The following is a 22,897-nucleotide window of genomic DNA, read 5'->3' as shown; positions in this document are numbered from 1 at the left end:
TGCCATAGGACACCATTGTTCATATTATTTTAACATGGATCTTGAAAGAAATAGAATAAAGGAAAGAGAGTGGAGAGACCCTTGGAGATACATTTACCATTGCACATGCTCTTAAGAAACAACGAAATGTTGCATAAGAGAAGATGAAAACAGGTAAATTGTATTTCCCTTTGTCCAATCGAATGTGTCCACCTAAAACTCACAATTATATAACCATAAACTATGAGGTGGACAACTTCTCTGTGATGGAGGGAGTAGCTTCCTAACACTTAGCAAAGTTGTTTCCCATACCTGGAAATATTTGTTTAAATATATTTATTAAAGAAGACCCAATCTCTGTCGCAATGATAGTGTCCATGCATGTTTCAATCATAACAAAATATTCAAGGATAGATGCAACTTTTGTTTGTAAACTTGGGGATGTAATCTTCAAAATATCGACAAGACGAGCAGCCAGTGCAGAGTCCAGCAAATTTTTCCTGCAATGCATGTTTCAAAATTTAGCGATGCATAACATGCATAAGGACACAACTTATACGAGGTTCAAGCAAAGGCAAGGTCAGAATTGCATAGCCTAAATATATTGTTCTGACTCATGAAAGACACAATTGCAATCAAAGCACGGTTACGGAATTTGCCAACAATATATCTTCCATGTATAAAATAAAAACAGATTATATAACTATTGGTCACAGAAGAGGAATTGGTACACGTGAAATTTACTCTAAGATGATGGTGAAGCGTGAAGTAACACTTGGAAAACCTGAATCTCTGACATCATGACCACAACTGCAGCAACATCCAAAAACAGCCACTTTTCATAGAGTGACTAAAGACAGATGGGCCTAAATTGATGGAGAAGCAGACCTTTAAGCTCTAACTACCGACTTTTCGGCAGACAGCAGTGCTCCCATTGGCAGCACAGCAGCGCATCCTCTTCGCTTTAGACAACCGCATCCTCCTACTTCTTCTCTTCATTCAAAACGGGAGAGGGCAAACTACCTCTCAATCAGAGAATATAATCATTGGGGTTATTTCTTCAAACACCGGTAAGTCGAGCTTTCGGAACCTCCTGTCTGACTACCCCAAGATTCGTCAACACGAAAGTCAATATATTCCAAATAAATCATCCACCTCCATTTCCATTCCTTTACCACCAAATTGGTGTAGGTTCGCCTCTTCTCACCACTCCCAAATGGCAAACTCCAACGATAGGTCCTCCAAACTCATATGCTCACCATTCACTTGATTTTCTGCAGACACAGTAGTTTTCAGCTCATCGTAAAATTTGAGGTAAGATTGGAGAACTCTTCCTTCACTTACCTTCATATATAGTTCAAGCAACTTTTATTGCTAGGTTTACTGGAATCCATTCTTGATTCACGGTTTCCTTACGACCCGCAATTTCTTCTTCGACAGAATTTAGCTTGTTAAGAGACAGTCAATGCAATTTCCAGTACCAGAAACGATTTGCTACTCCTATTTACATCAAATTTGTTCTATATCAATTTCCACAAAGGAGAATAAATAGAGAAATTTAAGATAGAAAGCTTCTTTAGAGTTCTCCAAGTGCGTGACTAGCATAGATCATTCCTTAAAGACAAAGTGAATAACAAATTTTCTGAATGATTCTCTATCTCTATCTCCCCCCTTGTTTATTAAAATAATGAGATCACAATCCCATGCCTAACTAACCCTCTCACTTCATATTCTTCTAACGAAATCTAAAACTAACTACCAATATCACTTTTGTGATTGTGTCTTTCATAAAGGACCATTCCTCTACGGAAGAACATTGAAGAATTAAGTTACTACTTACTATATGTTGTCCAATGGAGCTAAACCATTACGTACTTGCAAGAAATAGGAAACTCATTAACAAGATGATGTTTTTGGCAATATTTCATCTAGGGATCAATTAATACAACGACAAAAATGTTGACAAGGAAGAAGGAAATTGCAAGGGGAAAGGCAAAGATAGCTTGCCCAAACTTGAGAAACTGAGCCAATCCTATTGGTAGTCAAGGATGATTTGAGGTTAACTTTGATCAATGGAGTCTTACTAGAGATTAAATCTAGATGGTCAGGAATATCTTCTAGTAAACCAATGCGTAACCACACATAAAGATAGAATATGATCTATTTTGGGCAGGCGGAGCTCAAGATGGATTTGATACACTAGTCTTGTATGTGAATGCTATAGATTTAGGCTTACTCCAAAAACAGAATTCTTGCGTTAAAAATAACAAAGGCAACACATGGTGTTATTGTGGCAATAGAAAATTTATATTCGGAGCTTCAGTTTTGCAATCTAAAGTATGCCCTTTTCTTTAGAAAAGCATGATAGAGCTTATAGGTCACAAAGATCAAAGAAGGCAACAATTATAATTGACAAGCCTCCACATACGAAAGAACTCTTTAACATAAAATGTGATGTCATCTTGGAGAAAAGAGTTCTTGATCACTAAAGTTTATCTCAAAATTAATATCAACATAAGGGTGCACAAAGACAAAGAAGTTGGTAGCTTTCTTCTTGTAGAAGTTACGCTTCTTTCCTTCCGCTTTCTTTTCTTGGCGGAGGGGTTTTGTTTAAGGAAGGTTAAGCCTTATGCTGAAGCTAGGGGTAACTAAATTCAAAATGAGTATTTTCCAAGACAATCACATCCATGGCGTAGAAGTTCACCTCACCTCAAAACTCAACTAGATCTCAACAGTTATCATCAAAGCAAATAAGCTATTAGGTTATAACATATCTATATTACTTATTTCCCAATAATTTGAGATCCTTTAAATATTTTGGAAAATTATACTATTTAGTAATTGCTAGAGAAAATATTAAAATTATATTATCCGTTCTTGAAAAATTGCACACCTTGACTTTGGGAGTATCACATACTTTACTTTGACCATATTCTTTTGAATAATACTCCCTTTGTCCCATATAAAACGATACACTTTGAATTCTTAGGCATATGGTTGGTAGTTGGTCATGCGGTATTTCTTTATTGTAGTTAGTGGATTGTAGCATCTCAAACTTTTTAAGTGGTGAGTGGGAGAAGATATTTCTTTATTATTGTTCGGGATCCTCATAAAGAGAGAATTAATATATAAAATTGATGGGACTTTGCCATTTTAGAAAGCGAATCATTTACTACAGAATGGACAAAAATGAAAATTGGGTCGACTAATACGGGACGAAGGAAGTATATAAAACAAATGTTATTGCTAATGTCTCAATATATGTTTCAAAATATCAACTTCTTAAATTTTTACTATAAAATAGTAAATGAGAGTAATGGTCCAACTTCTGCATGGGCAAGCACCAAAGTCAAAGTCTTGCGATTTTAAAGAATGAAGGAAGCAATAGTTGAACAACATTGAAGCCCGATCACGAGCATTTCAAGTTGCAAGTCGAGAAGCTATGCCCGATTTGATAATATCTCAAGCCAAACTCAATTAGCTCACATGTCAATATGTCATGTAGGTTCACTATCACTGTTTGCCAAAAAATTTGTGTTAAAATGTTGAAACACAATTCGATGGATAATCATGATAGGTTACACAATGGAGGGCCATGTAGGTTGGCATTGTTCAATAAATTCTTTTTTGCTTTGACTAATCTAGAATTATAGTCCATTTTTTCTTTTTGTTTTCCTATCTTTCCTTGATAAATCCAAGTTTGTATCTTCAGTCTTATATCTTCTGTTATGATTACAATGCATAGTGACGTTTAAACCATAACTTACGTCAATTTTTTTTTTCTATGCTTCCCATAATAGCAGCAATGTAGGCAGAGATCCACTCCTTTTTCAAGCATTGCAGATATTATCAAGAATATAACAGATATAGTATAGGATTACTAACTAATGAAAAATCCATTATTTTATACAGTTAAAAATAAAGAATACGTATAAATCAAAACATTTAAAAAAAACGTTGATCCTTACACTTCCATCTTGGCTCCATCAAGTCCTGGAGTAACATTGTGACTACTTGAATCAATTATATTTGTTGAACCATTAACAGGTCCACCGTAAAACTGGAGACAGTCATACAACATGTAAGTAATATATATACAAGAGGGAACAATAAAAGTAATGATATAGAATCAATAACCTTTAACTTCATCTGTTTATTTGGGTCCCAGATCCTCGCAAGAATGCTCACCGCCTGCAATAACCAACACGATCAAATCAAATTAGCAGTCGAAACATGAACTATCGCCACTTCAGAAAAGTTGGCATCTGTCAGCAGAATATATCATGGAAAGAGTGGAGAAGGAAAAAGGAAAAAAACCAACTAATACCTTTTCGATTAGGCTTTCAGTTGTCTGCAAGTCATTAAGTATGTTGATCAAAGGGCGTGTAACACCCTCTGCCTCCATTGTTCCACAAACAGCATTGCTGCATCAAATAGACAATCCGGAATCAATACTTCTAGTCGTAGAAAATTAATCTGAACAAAATATATGTATAAAGACAGATTTAGAAAGATTTTCTTCCCTGAATCGTTCATACAAATTCTTGACAGAAAAAATAACAAATAAATGTTTTTCATCAAATTGTTCATACTTTGCAAAAGAAAAAGATTTTTAGCCCACTGGAAACAAACTAAAGTTTTGTTAAGAAGTTATCTGTGAAGAAAAGGGGAGGGGGGGGGGCGTATATTCCTAGAGTTGAGGAGAACAGTGTAAAAGCCTAAAAGGTCAATTTTCCTAATACAATATCTTAATACACTACATTTCTCCATTCAATAAGAAAAAAATGTCCTTTTATTGATAATGTTTGGATGTGAGAATCTCTTCCAATGGTGTCAATTTAACTAGTTAAAAGCTAATTTTCAGCTTCTCTTCTCAGACCTTTCTATAAAGCTGTTGTGGAAAAATGCTGGGGTAATCTGATGAGGTAAAGTATTACTGAAGGACTCACTTTATATCACTAAAAGGGAAATATTGACAAATCAAAACCTTCGAGAAGTTCTGATAAAAGAGAAGTGCGAGGGAGGAGGACAAGAAGTGAATAAAAAGAATGTTTGAAGTAAATGGACAAGCAGTGAAAAAAAACTAAACTACGCTTATTCAAGAGATGAAACTAGAGTGCAGGCACAAGTCTTTACCATTCCCTTACAACCATTGGTCAGAAGCATTACTAGTGATGCATTTGCGTACTTATATTTTTCAAAGCAGAGGCAGCGGCCCTTGTTGCCCCTACTTATATCCCGGATTCTGCCCTTGCCAGAAAGCCTACTTCAGTAGTTAATACAAAAACTGTGGTTTACTATATTCTTGTCATGCTTCACTATTTTCTTCTTTCTTTAAAATAAGGGAACAAAGAATGTTCCAAAAAGATGGATATGGATATACACATTACATGAGATCAGGCGGTTTTCTTAGATTGTTGCTGCTACATTCCATTACAGTTTACAGAGGATTTCTTCAAAAGATTCTTGATCAGGTTTCTGTTTTTAGTACATATGTTAGTCTCTCAAATGACTTCTGCTCCCCCGTATCTGTAGACTGTAACTTAGATTATCATTATATAATTATGCTTCTTCATCTGAAGCAGACATACTTCCTCTATCTCAAAATACTTGCAACCAAGCTCTTTGGCACGCAAATTAGGAGGATGATAGACAAGGTAAGCAACAATTTAGTTGAACTAATTGAACACCGGTAAGAGGAGTGATCGAGTTATTAAGTGTTAATATTTATTTACTTAATTTGTCTTTCTTACCTTGTCTATTATCCTTCTAATTCTGTGCCAAGAAGCTTGGCTGCAAATATTGTAAAACAAAGAATGTAACAGGGACAAACGAAACCACAGTTTACCTGATAGACAGCTTATCCAATGCACTCAGTACAGAAGACCTCACTGCATTACTGCTGTGGCTTAAAAGGTGAACTAGACGCTTCACAGCTCCAGCTTCCCTGAATGACGTTCGCATATGTTCATTTACTGCTGAAGCAGCAATAGAATCTGCCGCTTTTGCAATTGCTGTTTCATCTTCCAGCTCTAGAACTAATACTAAACGTGCAATACCATCCTTCCATGGCAGCAAAGTTTGGTGACCACTAGTAGAGAACCCCCTTTCTGAATTATTCTCATCTTCAATTTCTATTGCCCCAATACGAGCTAAAAATTGCTGTTGCGTTCGCCCAACTATCGCATCCATCTTGGACTTATCTATTTTTTCAGTGTTGTCTTCAACGTTCAACCCAAGTAGTAACTCAGAAGCACCATATCTCGAAGGGCCTTTAGAGCTCTGTGTAAACTCAGTACCATCAGGTAATGAGGGCCATGAATGCAAGGCTGGCTTGTAAGAAGCATAAGCAGCTGCACCGACCAAAGGTACAGGAACCAATCCTTCCTCCATGACAAGAATCTTATAGTAATCATCTTTAACTAGCTCAAGTAAAGCATTTTTGGCTTCTTTTCTAACGACTTTCGATCCCTCAATTTCATTTGTCAAAAACTTGGCCTGGAACAAGTTAATAATGGTAATTCTGTCAGTAGACTTCCTTATTCATACATGAGGGCACAAAAAAGATGGTCTGCCAATTAACAGCACCCTTACCATATATGCAGGGAGAACTGCAAAACAAAAGTCAAAACAGAAATATCATTCTGCACAAAAATACTCCCTCCGTTTTTTTTATTGCTACATTGTGTTTTGCACAGGATTTTAGGCAATGTTGCACTTTTTGGAGGGTACTTTTTGACCTATTTAATACTACCTCCGTTTCAAAATACATGCACCATTTGCTTTTTCACGCACTCCAACATTCTTCTTTCGTGACATTAATATCTTCAATTGTGTATAAGTAAAAATTGTAAGAAGTTGACATTTGAAATCCTCGCATTGAGACGAATTTAACAAGATCCCACCTTACTATGTTTTTTTCTTACATAAATTTGAGAGACAGATTGTCAAAGTTGGTTGAATAATAGTGCCCAAATGAGAAATGATGCATGTATTGTGAAACGAATGTAGTATAAAATAAGGGGGGAAAGTGAAAAATGAGTTTTTTGGTGGAAAAAGTGAAACAACAACAAAAAACATTATTACTTTTTGGTGGGCCAAGCACTCAAAATAAGGAAAGGTTAAACTGTAGCACGTTAAAAAAACAACCATCTAAGGAAAATGTAGCAATAAAAAGGAGGGAGTAACTAATAGCGAAATTATCAAAGTCCCTTAGATGGTAGCATAGACATATCATTCTGCACAAAATTACTATTAGCGAAGTTATCTAAATCCCCTAGAGTATCACAGACATATCATTCTGCACAAAGATAACTAAGTGAAAAACACTAGAAACTCAATAATTGAGGCAATGAAACTTAGAGGGATTATGTTGAAGCTGTGTAGTATGTCATCTTAGTACCAAACATTGATTAAACTTACTCATGTGTCTTAATGATCTTCCTCTCCTCAGATAATATTGAGAAATTTAGTGCATTTTTGGATAAGACAAGTTTCAGTTTTAGTTACTTCCATATAAAACAGTAGACGAAATGGAGTTCTCTAAAGAGGTTAATGGAGGGTAAAAGGAAAGAAATTTTACTAGAAGAGAAGACAATATACTTAGGCAGGCTATCCTGCAAAGAAACAGCAGAAAAGCATAAAAAGTGACTACATTTCTAATTAGATTTTCCATACCATGACTCTGATTTTCATAGATTATCCCCTATTAAAGGCACTAGCTCTTTTCCCTTTAATCAGATAGTTCAGACCGGAGTACTTCATTTCATATTCATTTTCCTCCTCGAGACAGAAACAAAAACTTTCTTGCTGCAGTTAAGGCACAATTAGTTGGGAAAAACCAATCTCCTTTACACTATGCCATGGATGCCATGACGTATTATTTTACCCACCAATCCCTGCATCAGACTCCACTCCAGGCTCTTGGAAAATGTGGCCACGTTAAACAATATGGGTCTCACAAACATGGTTCTCCATCTACATCTTCAGTCAATATGAAAGTCTTACCTCAGCTCCTAGAGAAGCAAGTTTCTCCTTCCAAGTATGATATTGCACCCTCTAAAGGATTATATCATCAGCAAAACTAATATACTCAACCTTTCCTACATTGCTCCACTATGATTTCTCGTCGCCATTATACAAAGCATTAACATAGCCATCGGATGGATCTTTTACTAGTCTGTCTTGATCCTCACTCCGGGAGAGGTAATTGTAATGATTATTACTGGCAAGGAGAACTCAAAAGGAGACAAAGCACTGGTAGAAATAGTGAGAAAAGCAGCTCTTGGCTCAACCCAGGATAATAATTTCTTAGCCTAACAGTTTCTCTTGAACAGCCATGGAAAGGAGAGCAAGGTTCTACTGTTTGTGTTGTCATTTGCATCAAATTAATGAAAGCGCAGGTGGAGAGCTCCTCATGAAGCAACTTTGTATGCCTCTCACATGTTGTGGAGCATGAAAGCTCAAGAACTTCTAGGACCAGCTTATAGAACCACTCCCAAAGAAACGAAAGAGATAAGGAAGAAGGATTTCAAGTCCAAAGGATTGATTAGGGAATCTTTGAAGTCTAAAGGATTGATTAGGGAATCTTTGATCCCTTGTGCTGTCCCTACACTCCTACCCCCTCTATCCTAAATACTCTTTCCACTTTCCTTTTTCATATTTCCCATAATACTCATTACACTTCTATTTTTGGATATGACCCACTATTATTTTAATTCTTCTACCTTTTAACCAATGGCCTACATTCTCTCTCCTCTAAATAAAATTATATCACTCCTACCTACCAACACTGACCATTGACCAACACTCTCTCTCCACCAAATAAAATAATTCTACTTATACTACCTACTAACTCCTATCACATCTACTTTTTCAATAAAACTACATGCCCTGATAAGTGTCTAAGAGTATCCTGGGACGGAGGGAGTAGTACCTAAGAAGAATGGTGAATGGTGCATGTGTGTTGATAGTAAAGCCATTAACAAAATTATTATTATCATTTTCCAATCCCTAAGTTAAACGATCTTTTATATTATTTACATGGTTCGAAGGTCTTTTCTAAGATAGACCTAAGAGTGGCTATCATCAAATAAGAATTTATGAAGGTGATGAGTGGAAAACAGCCTTCAAAACAAAAGAAGGGTTGTATGAATGGCTTGTGATGCTGTTGGGCTATTTAGTGCACCAAGTACATTTATGAGGCTAATGAATCAAACCATGAAATCCTTTCTTGGTAGATTCATTGTGGTATATTTGGATGACATATTGGTGTATAGCAAGACCGAAATGGAACATATTGATCATTTGGAACAAGTTTTTGAAGTATTAGAACGTGAGAAACTATATGGAATCTTCAGAAGTGTCATTCTTCTCAAATCAAGTGTCCTTTCTTGGTTTTTTAATTTCAAGTGAAGGAATTGAAGTGAATGAAAAGAAGGTTAAAGCCATTAGAGGCTTTCTAAAGGAGGTTTGTAAGAGACTACCCTCTTTCTAATTCAATTCCAAGCTTCCGTGGACTACCCTCTTTCTAAAGGAGGTTTGTAAGAGACTTTAGCAATCTCATGGCACCTAGCGGTTCCAATAGAACTCCCAACCACAAAGAGCATTCGAAGAAGTCAAGACAAGGCTAACCATAGACCCTAACTTAGTCTTGCCAAGCTCTAAGATGTTTTTGAAGTAGAATGTAATGCATGTGCTCTCTCTCTCAAAATGGGAGGCCTCCAACCTATTTTAGTGAAAAGCTCATGAAACTAAGCTTAAGTACTATACATATGACAAGGAGTTTTATGTCCTTTTTAGATCACTTGATCATTGGAGACATTATCTCATAGCCAAAGACTTCATTTTGCATTCGGATCATGAGGCATTTAAGTATTTGCAAAGCCCAAAAAAACTCCAAACACGCCATGCTAAGTGGGTTGAGTTTTTACAAGCTTTCCTTTTTGTGATCTAGCATAAGTCCGGAAAAATGAACAAGAATGTTGATGCTTTGTCAAGGAGATACCTCTTGTTGAGTTAAAAGGCTGAATCATTAGTCTACAAGTATCAAAGGAGAATTACAAAGATGGTCCGGATTTTGGTGAGTTGTTTGCTAAGTGTCAAGGGCTTGCTTGTTGAGAATATCACCTCTATAATGGGTTCTTATTCAAGAACAATAGATTATGCATGCTAAGACATAGTGTGAGGGAGTCTTTCATTCGTAAATTCCATGAAGGTGGCCTTGCTAGTCAATTTAAGATTGAGAAAAACCACCACTTTGGTGAGTGAATATTTCCATTGGCCTATGTTGGTGAGAGATGTTGAGTATATTGTCAAGAGGTGTGTTGTTTGTCAAAAAGCCAATGGTCATTCCTTACCCCAAGGCTTATACCTTCCTTTGCCCACACCACAAGCACCATGGGAGGATGTTAGCCTTGATTTTATCATAGGGCCACCAAAAACCCAACACAACAAAGATGTTGTGATGGTTGTGGTTGATAGGTTCTCGAAGATGGCTCACTTCATCCGTAGCCATTGTAGTCGTGATGCGGTTCATACGCCCCTCTTATACTTTAAAGAAGTGGTGCGTTTACATAGAGTGTTGCTAAGGACATGGTGAATGATGAGGACATGAAATTCCCAAGTCACTTTTTGCTTACACTATGGAAGATGGGGACTAAGCTTAAATTTAGCACTTATAGCCATCCTCAAAATGTTGGCCAAACTGAGGTTACAAACTGTAATTTGGGAACTTTGCTAAGAGCTTTAGCTACAAACTGTACACACCAATGGGAGGAGATGTTTTCCCATGTGGAGTTCGCATACAATAGGGTGTCACACAACACCACAAGCTTTAGTCCTTTTGAGGTCATTTATGGCATCAATCCATGTACTTCCCTTGATCTAGCTCACATTCCTATTCAAAACAAGTTTAGCAAAGAAGTTGAAGAACGAGCTAAAGGAGATCAAGAAGATTCATGAGTGTGTTATGGCAAGGATCCTTAAAGCCAATGAAAAGCTCAAGCAAAGAATTGACAAGAAGAAGAAGAATGTGCAATATGTACGAAAGGAGATTGGGTATGGATACATCATAAATCTGAGGTAGGAACATTTCCCTCCAAAAGACATTCCAAATTGAGTCCAATAACCAATGGTCCTTTCAAAGTACTTGAGAAGATCAACCCAAATACATACATGATTGAGCTTTCGGGTGAGTATGGAGTGTCTGCTACCTTTAATGTGACACATTCGAGTCCATTTTATGAAGATGAAGGTCTTATTCCAAGTTTGAGGCTAAACTTTTCTCAAGAAGGAGAGTTTGTTAGCTCCTCAACCACTCGTCCATGATGCAACTACACTCTCCTACATTCTAAGCGCAAAAGTGGAGTATCCTAACCACTTACAAGAGTGGAAACAAGACACGAGCAAGTGGAGAAGAGGCACTTTAAGTATAGGAGAAGTTGTTCAAATTAGCCGGTAGTGGTTTAGTTGTTTTCCCTTTCATTTTCAAAAACTAAGTTGTAAAAGTTATAAAAATACTGAATGAAATGCAAGAGAAAGAAATGACTTTTATGACTTGACAAAAGTTGGGTGTTTGTATCTTGTTTTCACCTTTGTTTTCTTGGATTAGAAACTAAGTGAATTCGCCTATGCCGCTTAACTTTCAAGTTAAGTGGTGTTCTTAGGACTCTTTGATTTAACAAGGTGGTATGTCTTATCTGCTAAGGTTGCCATAGTCGTGAGTTTTGTTCACCGCAAAGCTCTTGGTTTTACTTCCATTCTTTCTTAATCTTGTATGATATCAGTGTTACTCCAATTATACAACACTCTCTCTCTCTCTTCTCCCTTTGTTTTCCCCTTGCGTTGCTTTCTTCTCAGTATATTTCTTGTCTTCAAAAAGGTGCAAGGTTTGACTTTTAGCCTCTCCTCCTTCTTTCATGTCTCCTCTCTCTTGATCTTCTTATCTTAGTTTTTCTTTAAACCCTCCCCTCAGACAATAATGTGAAGGTTAGAAAATAAAAGTCAAGATCTCCAACCAGTTGTTAGCTGCAACCTTTCTTAGTAGCATGCGCCACAATGTTCTTTATACACCACTAACTATTGTACACCAACAAATTTTTTTAGATTCGAACTCACTTTAATATTCTTTATTTCACCACACTGAAAATTTAATCGTAACCATTTTGTGGCTGCTTTAATCTGACCACTATGTCTGCAACCTACTATTACCTTTTACTCACATAATCTTAATTTTTGATAAGTGTGGCTCACTTCAATTAGGTGAGCCTCATGTTTATGCCTTCCTTCTAAGACCTCTATCACCTTAGTACGCTTTTAGCCTTTTCAAAGACTTGAAGAGGACATTTTGAGGTGACGGTAAAGAGGAGAGGGGTGGATATGATGACAATGATTATGAAGATGGAAGATAGACAGGAGATGAGCTAGGTAGGCAGGGTAAAAGATTAATTCCAATGCAAGGTGTATGTGCCCAAGTATAAGGAAAACAACTAACATATTCTAACACACCAACCAAATTGAGAAACTACCTATATGGCTCTAATTAATGGACGGTGATTGAATTCAAGTTCAAATCCGCTCTAATAAGTAGATTCCTAGGGGGAATGAGATGGTAGCATGAATACAATCCACGGCTCAATAAGATCAGATTACAAGTCTCACCAGTCTTGGAATAACACCAGCTTCAACCATGATACTGTGATTAGGAGAACTCAATGCCAAATTAGCCAACACCCCGCCAGCTGCCTCAATTACTTTCATATCCTCATCATCCAATAACTTTAAAAGTAAAGGCAAAAGCGCGGTGTTTGCAATCTTCAGCCTGAACTTCTCATCTGCTGTCAGGTTCCACAACATACATATACTTTGTTCTTTCATCTGTAATCATGATGAGTTCTTGTTACTACAGAAAACTTCACAAAAAATTGCAATGGTGAGAATAAATTTTGGTACCTCAGATGTCAAGGAAGGCCTCCGTAGTAAAGCACTTGTCTCCTCTATGGCTCCACTTTCAGCTACAATATCTCTGTAAGCATTGACTGAAAAAATCATTCTTAAAAGGCCTGCAGCTGCTTCACACGCCTTGCTAGATTTGGACCTTAGAAGATGTACAGTGAGATTTACACACCCACGAAATTGCATAATATGATCAACATAACGGTTCCCTCCCAGAGAGTATTTCCAAAGAGCAATTACTGCCTGTTCTCTGTCAAGGGGATCATTGTCCAGCCCAAGCATTCTTACTAACAACGGCACATAGTTTTCATCAGTACTTGACAGGTTCCTATACATCACATCAGCATCCTAGAAAGCCAATGAACATATGGGGTTAGGTTCAGCTAAATGAAGAAGTGTCTTCTAAGAAATGAATCAAAGATGACCTCGTGACTGTAAAGGACAGAGTCCTAAAATCAGGACCAGAAGTGTTACCTCAGTCACAAGTTATCAAACATCATACTTTACATATACTAATTCCAACACAAAAGAAACATGCAACCAAGAAATTGATTTGCAAAAAGGGAATAACCAGTTTCTGGGAAAGTTGCCTACCACAGAATAAGTATACGAAAGCAAAGCAAACGATTGTTATTGTGTTAAGCGCAGCAATACTGAATTCTTCATCATCACATAATTGAAGAGCTGGGATGATAAAAGCCTTCTTATTTCCTACTTTTATCCATGACGTGGCAAAGGACTTAATCGTAGCTGGCATAATTGACCAGACTCAAAACCAAACCTGTTTGTAACCTTTAGGTTGAGATCATGAAGTTTCAATCCGAAACCCAAAGCTCGCCCACACAAGGTCCTTCTGATGCTAGATCCATTGATAATAAAATAAAAGATCTATGAGACTCAACAAGTGTGAGATAACTTTTCTTCCTATCGTTGCAGAGGTAGTCATGCTGTGTTTAACCATGTCTTTCTTCAGTTAAATACTTCATTTACTTTGTAATCCTTGTTTAAAATTCTTTCCATCATAACAAATATGACAAAGAGGATGATGTTGGAACAAGACCCATACTATACTTGGTACGGATAACAATCTCTGGCTGTTTGATTGAGGATAATCAAGGGACCTCAATTCCCTATGCAAGAGTTTGGTTGACATTTTTTTATTACCTTTCCCCGTATCTCTGCATAGTTTTACCCAAATCCCTCTCTACATTATCCTCCGGTCTCCACAACCCCCTCCTTAAGACTTCTTTTTCCCACATTGAGAATTTGAAAATTCAGCTCCGTCACTATTCTATCACCATCACCACCAAACTTTTAGCAGTCTACCCACCATGAATTCAGAACTCAACACCGGCACTAACAACACCCTTTATGATGTATTTAATCTTCTAAGATCAAATAACAAGTGCGGAAGCTAACAGAAATAAAGGATAGTACTTAGTTGATTTTCGATAAAGAATTTAATCACCACGAATATCAAACTAAGGGTTGGATAGGCTTTTATGTCAATTCCTAAAGAATTTAATCACCAAGAATAACATAAAAGGTTCGAATTGTTTGATTAGCATAAAGGCAAAGACCACACAAACAAACAAAAAAACTGGATAGTACTTAGTTTATTCAATGATAAAGGCTAAGCCACCACAAGGAATAAATCTAAGGGTTTTGAATGCGTAAAGGCTAACCACCAGCACTCAAGAGGATTTGGGTAAACACTCAAACTCACAAAATTATTATTCACCATCTAAATTCGAACTACATAGACTCTATTTATACTAGTTTAATTATGCTAATCCTAGTAGGAAAGAAATAACCTAATGCTAGTAGGAAAACATAATAAACTATAACCCTAATAGGCTTAGGACAAGTCCCTAAGTCCTAGACTCTCTAGACTCTTTGAATCATGTAAAATCCATCGTTTTAAGCGTAGGCAAAACCATGATTCCTAATACAAGTAGAACTAGGAAAGCAATAAAGATATGAGTTCTAACATAACTAGAACTCTACACACTTCTATTTCACATCATGCCTCAAGAGTATCCAAGAACAAGTATCCACATCATCTCATGCATCACTTTACCTGCAACACCATGACATCGATTGTTGCCACCAAACTTCCTATCCAACACCTTCTCGTCACATAATCACTCTAGCAAACCACCATGAACCCAGTACCCCCACTCTTGCAAATAGCCGACACACTATTAACCCAAGCCACTACTCCCACCAACCACCATTGCCACTTCCCGAAGCACATCAACCATTAGGGATGATAAACTAAAACTTGTGGCCTTACTTGACCATGTACAATCGAAACTCAACCATTTAAAGGTTTCATAGTCGTCTTGCTGGTGGCAGTCGTGAGGAGTGGGAGAAAAGATAGTGGTGCAACAGTGTTGTTCGTGGAGTCAGATTGTTGCCAGTTTTTTATATGACCTCCAAATAACAAGGGTCAAGGTCGCATGTGAGATGATGGGGGATAAGCTTCATCGTCGAGAGGGAAACAGCCTGTATTACCACCTAAGGCCCCTAAATGACCACTCAATGATAAAGGAGGTAGGGGTGCATAGACACCCAAGAGGCTTGCCTTGAAGCAGCGACCCTTGAAAGAGTGTGTAATAGCTCACTGATCGAGCGCCGAAGATGAACTGGTCTAAGCGGTTTGGCGAAGCTCTGAGAGTGTTCCGTGTTAGGGGGAAGCATAGGCGCAAGACGTGCCGGAAGAAGTGGGAGCGAGAGGCTTGAATACCCTAAACATTCGTGAGAATCCAATGTCCACAGTGGGAGCAAATTTCGTCCACAAAGGGTGAATAGTCGATTGACAACAAGTGAATAATCCTATACTACCCCTTGTTGGTCCAGAGGGACTAACTATGTCTTGTTTGATGGATGGTGCTTAGATTTCCCCTTTTTCTATATGGTTTCAAGAAATACTTGAAATTAGATTAAACACCTTTTCTTTTCTTAAAAAAAAAAAAACAAGATGGGTAATTGAGGGGGGTTTCAATTCAATTGCTACCCTTTATTAGCTGATTTCCTTCTCTTTCCCCACCCCAAATGAAACAACCCTTAGAAAAAAATTGTATCCACATTTCAAAGACACAATAACATTTCAAAGGAAATAGTTTCCTTTTAATAACTGCATTTGAAAGGAGAAAAGATCAAGTGAAGGCTTTTGCTTGGATGATTTTCTTAGCAAATTATAAATAAATACACCGATAATCCCAACTATTGCTCACCATTTTGGGTTCCCTTCTCAAAACGCTCTTCGTTTTACCAATTAGAGTTGGTACTTTACGTCAGGTGAGTCGCTTGACCAATTTCTAGTATTTATTTCCTTTCATTTCATTAGAAATAATCCACCCCCATCCTTGTTAGCTTCCATTAGAGAAGGATTGTGTTCCGAGCGATGAAAAGGCGGTGGCGACCACAACAATCTTCCCCAAGCCTCCCTTCTCTCTCCTCACTCTGGCCATACTCCTTCCATCTTTCCCTCAACTCGAAACCATCGAAAGAAGAATGAATATATCCGACGATGTTGCAAGGCAAAATCATGGTTACTTGCAAGAACGATATGATTCTGATTTAAGAACTTATAAAGAGAGGGAAAATAGGAAATCAATCATCCTTTGAGTAACCTAGCCTCTATCACACTAATCACCAAAAAAAAGTTATAAGAGTGTTGTTGAATTAAGATCGGTTTTGTTTAGAATTGGATATTGAACCACGAATTTTGAAGCTTTAAATAGCGTCCATGGTTTCACCTACGCAACTTACCGATCTCTGTCCTTCTAAGTCATGGTCTTGGTTTCTCAGATTTTAGGGACACCCAACTAAATTATCTTACGCCCATTAAGGATTGTCGATACATAAAGGAAATTGATTTAAGCCCACGAATAAATCTTATCAGTTGCAAGGGACGAAAGGTTGTTTTTTGGTGGTGTGGGCATGTTCCAGCGTAATGGTGGCGATGGTGCCAAGGTCTCAAAGTGAGAGAAAGAGGCTTAGATTTTTTGTTCTTTTAAAAGAAAGAAATTAACGGGTGGTAAAGGTTACAAGTCACTTTAAAGTGTTTTAAGGAAGAGAACCCATAGCATTGAGATTATTTTGAGTTAAACATTATTGAGATTAAATATAAGAAGATGAGCAATAGTTGAGATTATTGGTGCTAATTTTTCCTATAAATTATGGACAGCAAGGCCAAAAATAGTGATGACTACTAAATCAATTACTATCTCTAATGAAGATGAAGCCTTAAATCTATGTTTAATGTTTCACAAGTTCTGAAACAAAGTAAATATCGTGTTGTGAATTCTGGCTTCTGGTTAAATAAAGAACGCTTATGCGTATCTTACCATATTGTGAACCCTCTCTAAGTATAATAGTCTTTTTAAGTCTACAACACGGAATTCTCGCTCTGACTGTTATCCCAAAGCTTCATTTGCCTAGACAGATCCATGTGCGATTTTCCCGAATCACACAAGGATACTCTAGTGATCCTTGTACGATAATATTGAAAACATACAAAAGTTTGTCATATTTATGTCTGATGCTTCTCAGAAGAGCAAAACTTTCGATGGGTTTTTGGAATTGACAGCTGTAATCTTTGCACAGCTTCTCTTTCATTGATCATTGTGCGGAGCACAACTTTACAACACAATTTCAGAAATTTCAACACACAAGCACTGCCTTCATTGCTATGTTACCAACTTATCTAGACTCAGATGGTCATACTACTAGTAACCATTGGATGCAGTTCTTATATAGGTGTTAAACTTGGTCATTTTCCAAAAGCATGCATGCTTTTGTACAAAATGAAGTGCGAATTTCCATACTGTCACAGGATTTTTTTCGAAGTAGCTCTCTTCCGCACTAAGAGGTTCCGGTGATGGCGCCTAGACCCCGTCTAGACGGGCCCTTGACACTCACGTACTTTGTACATTAGAATTACGTAAATAAGAACACACACAATATTACACGAGACTACAAGAGAGAAAGAGAGCTTTTATTTTTTTGAGAGCAATCTCAATACAAGGCTAAGTGTTTCCAGAATTCTATACCAAATGATTACAGCAAGTCCTCTATTTATAATACAACAGCGTGGCTACAACCTAGCCACGTAACCACCCACTAACATAGATAACTACCCACTAATTTATCCATGATGTTGTGCTTTCTCAAACGTGGGATAACTTCCCACTAACTTCTGACTAACTCCTTAATTCAAGGAGAGTGGTGAGGAACATGGGTGGTTAATCAACCGCCTACTCCTCTCACACACTAAGTAACCGTCGCGAGTAACCGCTCGCCTAGTGACGTACAAGTGTCCGCTACACTTGTCACAACTGTCCAAAGCACGACCATAACCACCCATGGGTAACCACTCACCAAGTCGAGAGTAACCGTCCATGGCATTGACGCAACCGCTCCTAAGCCAAGCGTAACCGCTTATGGCCTTAGACGCAACCGTTCATTGACAGACGAAACTACCCGCCATGTCAGCGTAACCGCTTCTGTGGAGTGGGAGTGCGCTCTCTCACACTCCTGATAACCGCTCCCCTTTTTAAGGAGACATGGGGAAGTGTGGTTACTATAACCACCCACTACTCATGGTAACTTCCCTTAACCGCCCCTTAAAATAAGGAGTAACCGCCCTTATTTCAAGGAACTAATCACCAGCACTAGGCATACGTTGGTAACTCTCGCCAAGTCACTCAAAAGTCTAGTTTTATAACCGACGGGCGGTTACCATCGCATGATAACCGCTCTCCACGATCCCCATGCTAGCCGTAGCCTTGGTAACCGCCACCAAGTTACCAAGCTACTTAGTCTACCACTGTTGGGCGGTTACCAACGCATGGTAACCGTCTCCCATAATCCCACAACGTGGATATTTGTGTGACTGTCATGCTAAGGATCCCTAGACCCTGGTTTAACGTATGAAACCATCAACACCGTGCGTCATGCCACCATACGAGACTTAACAGAACCATCCACAGGTTCACTCACACGTTTCACTACGTGCACCCATCTCGGATCTTGTTCCATCTCTTAGGGCACTCAACCTGGACATGCAAGGGTCAAGTATAACTCCCTAGTCGGTTACGACACTCGAGAGCTATACACCTTAACCCCCATGGCCTTGTTCGACGTCTAGCATTGCGCCTAGACGTAGTCGACTCTTAAACAAGTGCGGACAAAAGTGACGGTTACACATACCCATGTGATCAACTTGGAAGTTGGAAGCAAGACAAGAGTTGAAATAGTATAGCTCAAAGTACAACAATGACAAGAATAATGTAACTCAAAGTACGTGCTGGAGAAATTAACTTACGGATATTACGTTGAACTTTTGCTTCTATTAGAGAGTCAAAAGAATTGAAAACCATTAAAGTTAACAAATTCTTATTTTGTAAAGATGATAGGACTTGGGAGATTAATCCTCACTGCTCTAATTCACTGAAGGCTCATCTTCAAGAAGATCAAAATGAGAGAAACAACCAAGGCTAAGTTGAGAAGGAGATACTTACAGTTGCAGACTAAAACTCTATGGGAGTCTCTAAATGTCGGAAAACAGATCCTATAATGCCTAGAAAAAAAAACCCATAAAATACGTATGAACGAAAGAGCACAACTTCTGATATTGTCATAACACACATGTCTATGCAATCTTTATACTCATTAGTTAGAGAAGTAAATGAAAGCAAACCCCAAAAAGCCCATCCCAAAAACTCCACATCATGAATCATTAAAGGAGAGTAAGTCTAATACAAAAACAGCCTCTTGATGACTAAAGTCTCAGTGCTCATGAATCTACTCAACCTCTATAAGTAATGGCATGATCCACAATGATGGGAAACCCCAAGCAGATGTGCTAAATCCACTAAAGCCTAAACGGAGAAGTTTCCGTTGACCAGTAGTAGCAGGAATTTTAACTTGGTCATAAACTTACATTGCAAAAGCTCATCCGCTCAATAAATCGCAATTTCTTATCACATAACCAACATGTATAGCTCAGCAATCCAAGAAAATAATGATAGCACTTTAAAGTATTACATATATAAGATGACAATGGTTCTTAATTGAAACAGAAATCCGCCATCATCAAATTTTACTATGTAAAGTGGAGTTCAATTGTATATAACTCCCTCAATCCCCCAAAGTTATCCTCATTTCTTTTGGGCACAACTATTGAGGAAAAGTATTCCAAGGGACATTGCTAAGTAAAGAAGTAGAGATAACGTATTATGCAAGTGACTTTGAAGGTAATGGCTTACAAAGGAGTAGTGACCCATTGATGTCGGAAATATGTATACAGTAGTATCTCAAGTGACATTTTCGTAGTAGACCCAAAATAATATACTATCATGTTGATGGTCTTTTCGTAATAGACCCAAAATAATATACTATCATGTTGACTAAAGATACTATCACACTTTCATAAATTAAATTTTTCTACAAAATTATAAGGAAAATCACTATATTATAGATAGTATATTTAATCACTACGGTAGTACATAATTTTCAATTTTTGGGTTTATTGCAAAAGTGGCCCTTCATATGTTACTATACACATATCTACGAGATCAACTAGTCATTTCCCGCGAACAAAGAAAGAAATGATAAATAAATAAATAAGGAAAAATGACAACTAAAGAAGAACAACTTATTTTGATTGGTCCACCCAACTCACACAAGATTATGGCCATGAATTGGGATAAACATGAATGGGGAAATGGGAAGAAGTTTACTAGAACATTTTGAATACAAAGTTCAACTATTGCAGCAGCATATTTCAAACTATGCCATGTTTATTATGTTCATCTCAAAAGTAAACCTAGAGCTTCACGACACAAAATACTATCCAGAAAATAAGAGAGCACATCAACAAAATTTTTAAGGAAAGAAAGCAAGCAAATTCAAGGACTACGAAAACAAATTTTCACTAAACATAATTTAGAGTATCATAAAACTCACTGAAGCTGTTGAGTGTTGAGAGCTAGCATCAGCATCACCAATAGCTTTGGGAACGACAGAAAGACAAGGGCAGTTTCTGAGGTTTAAGAAATGAAAATGGAGACGGGTTTTCAAGGAGAAAGAAGAAGGTGGCCTTGAATTTCTTCTCCTTCGATTCACAATTATAGATTTTACTAATTGGGAATTTCTGGGTTGAAGTTGAATATGGTGAATCCTTAAGTTGAAATGGTTAGTTGGGATTGTTGCCATCATTGGAGATAACAGAAGTCGCAAAAACAAACAGAATTTAGCGTAGAATAACGGATGATGATTGTGTTTTTTTTTTTTTTTTTGAGAGAGAGAGATGATGATTGTTGCGTTAGCTTTCACATGGTTGATTAATACCAACGCGCAACTACATTATACAAGGAAACTCCCATCCGCTGAAGAACGAACACACACAAAATTTCACCGACCTCCGGGCCTCTGAAGTGAACAAAAATCTCAGGTCTGAGATTTCTAGAGAGCGCTATCAGTTTGCCGAGTTGATATCGGATACAAAGTTCAAACTAATAACACCAATGTGCTTTTCAACTTTATCTAGTTTATTCTTTTCGGCAAAAAATAACTAAACTGAAATGAACTGAACTAAAGTGATTGCAACTGAACTGAACTGAACTAAATTATATTATAACTAATACTTTTTCCATTTCATCTTAAATGCAACAGTTTTGTTTTTTGACAGTCTCAAATTAAATGCAACAAATTCTTTCTTTCTAATTATGATACGGTTTTTTGACTTGAAATTACCAAGATGTCCCTCATTAAAAATCAAAACTTCATATTATATACCCTAATTGATTATTAACAAACTTAATTTAATCTTTATTATATTAACCTCCTCCACCTATCACACACAACTCTCTCATGTTCTACCTTACCCCACCCTTTATATTATCTTTTACCACCACCATTTCCACCCAACAATTTCCAACAATATCGACCCAACCACCACCTCCTCCACCCTTATCGACTCAACCACCACCATGAGCCTACCAACCGCCGCCAAACTTTTCAAATTTCACCGCCTCGACCATGAGCCTTGGGGTTTCGATCTCTTCACCATCACATCTTCATCTCCCTTTCTTCGATCTCCCTTCTTCATCTCCCTTTGTTCGATCTCCCTTCTTAATCTCCCTTTTTTCGATCTCACTTCTTCATCTCCCTTATATCGTCCCCATCACATCTCTTTTTCTTCTATTTTTTTGGTTTGATTTGGGGTTCGAATTTCTATGGTTGGGGTTGTAGTTTGCGAAGTGGTAGTCTTTTTATGATTTTAGGTGGATTTCAACGGTATTAGTGGTAAATTTGGGGTTTGGTGGTTGATTACGGTGGTGTTGGTGGTGAAATTGGGGTTATTTGGTGGATTTCGATGGTGTTAGTGGTGAAACTAGGATTTGGTAGTGGATTTCGGTGATGTTGTTTAACATCCCCAAAATCCATACACGGCTAAACTATGTCCCATCGACTTTGAGAGTGTTACCGCCGCGGTGAAACGCAAGGCTTATTGAAAAGAAACATTTAACTTAAATCATTATTATGAAAACTAAACTACATCGGAAATAAAGATGTAACTGCAACTCGGGAATCATCACCAACCCCTTTTTATTTAAACCACAACTAAATAAATTATAATAGTTCTATAATGTTTAACCAAAACGCTTTAAGGTTTAAAGACTAGAAAATATCCCCCGTCTGCTCAATCTCATGCAGCGACACCAGCACACCTAGTCTGCTCCCCATTGTAGCATCAATGGCTCATCACAGGTCAACAAACAGCACAATAACAAACAATCAGCTATGTTGAGTACATAGTAAAACATTGAGATCATACACTAAGCATAAACAAAACAATAAGAATCATTCTTATACATGATACTACAATCGTATTATATTCATTACTTTTATAATTTAGTTGGTATGCGAAAGGGCACAGTCATCTTACCAG

The 22,897-nt window shown here is 37.5% G+C and overlaps 1 protein-coding gene across 2 annotated transcripts in view; it reads right to left on the bottom strand.

Annotated features, from left to right (window-relative positions):
- Positions 1–21,462, bottom strand: part of LOC104908509 (hypothetical protein) — a 28,818-nt gene extending 7,356 nt beyond the window's left edge. Inside the window, exons 1-8 of one of the 2 annotated variants that reach the window (XM_010697624.4) lie at positions 20,911–21,462; positions 12,931–13,281; positions 12,640–12,855; positions 5,828–6,477; positions 4,307–4,403; positions 4,117–4,170; positions 3,948–4,039; positions 292–479 (exon numbers count right to left, since the gene is read on the bottom strand). In XM_010697624.4, coding sequence (XP_010695926.2) covers positions 292–479; positions 3,948–4,039; positions 4,117–4,170; positions 4,307–4,403; positions 5,828–6,477; positions 12,640–12,855; positions 12,931–13,281; positions 20,911–21,162 — 1,900 coding nt within the window. In that variant the 5' untranslated portion in view covers positions 21,163–21,462. The remainder of the gene's footprint in view (positions 1–291; positions 480–3,947; positions 4,040–4,116; positions 4,171–4,306; positions 4,404–5,827; positions 6,478–12,639; positions 12,856–12,930; positions 13,282–20,910) is intronic. The other variant, XM_019247073.3, reaches the window with a different exon arrangement.
- Positions 21,463–22,897: the final 1,435 nt, after the last annotated feature.

The sequence above is a fragment of the Beta vulgaris genome, chromosome 6 (assembly GCF_026745355.1).
Source record: "Beta vulgaris subsp. vulgaris cultivar EL10 chromosome 6, EL10.2, whole genome shotgun sequence".
NCBI classification, from domain to species: Eukaryota; Viridiplantae; Streptophyta; class Magnoliopsida; order Caryophyllales; family Amaranthaceae; genus Beta; species Beta vulgaris.
The sequence above is the reverse complement of the archived record's forward strand: the minus strand, read 5'-3'. Positions and strand labels throughout refer to the sequence as shown.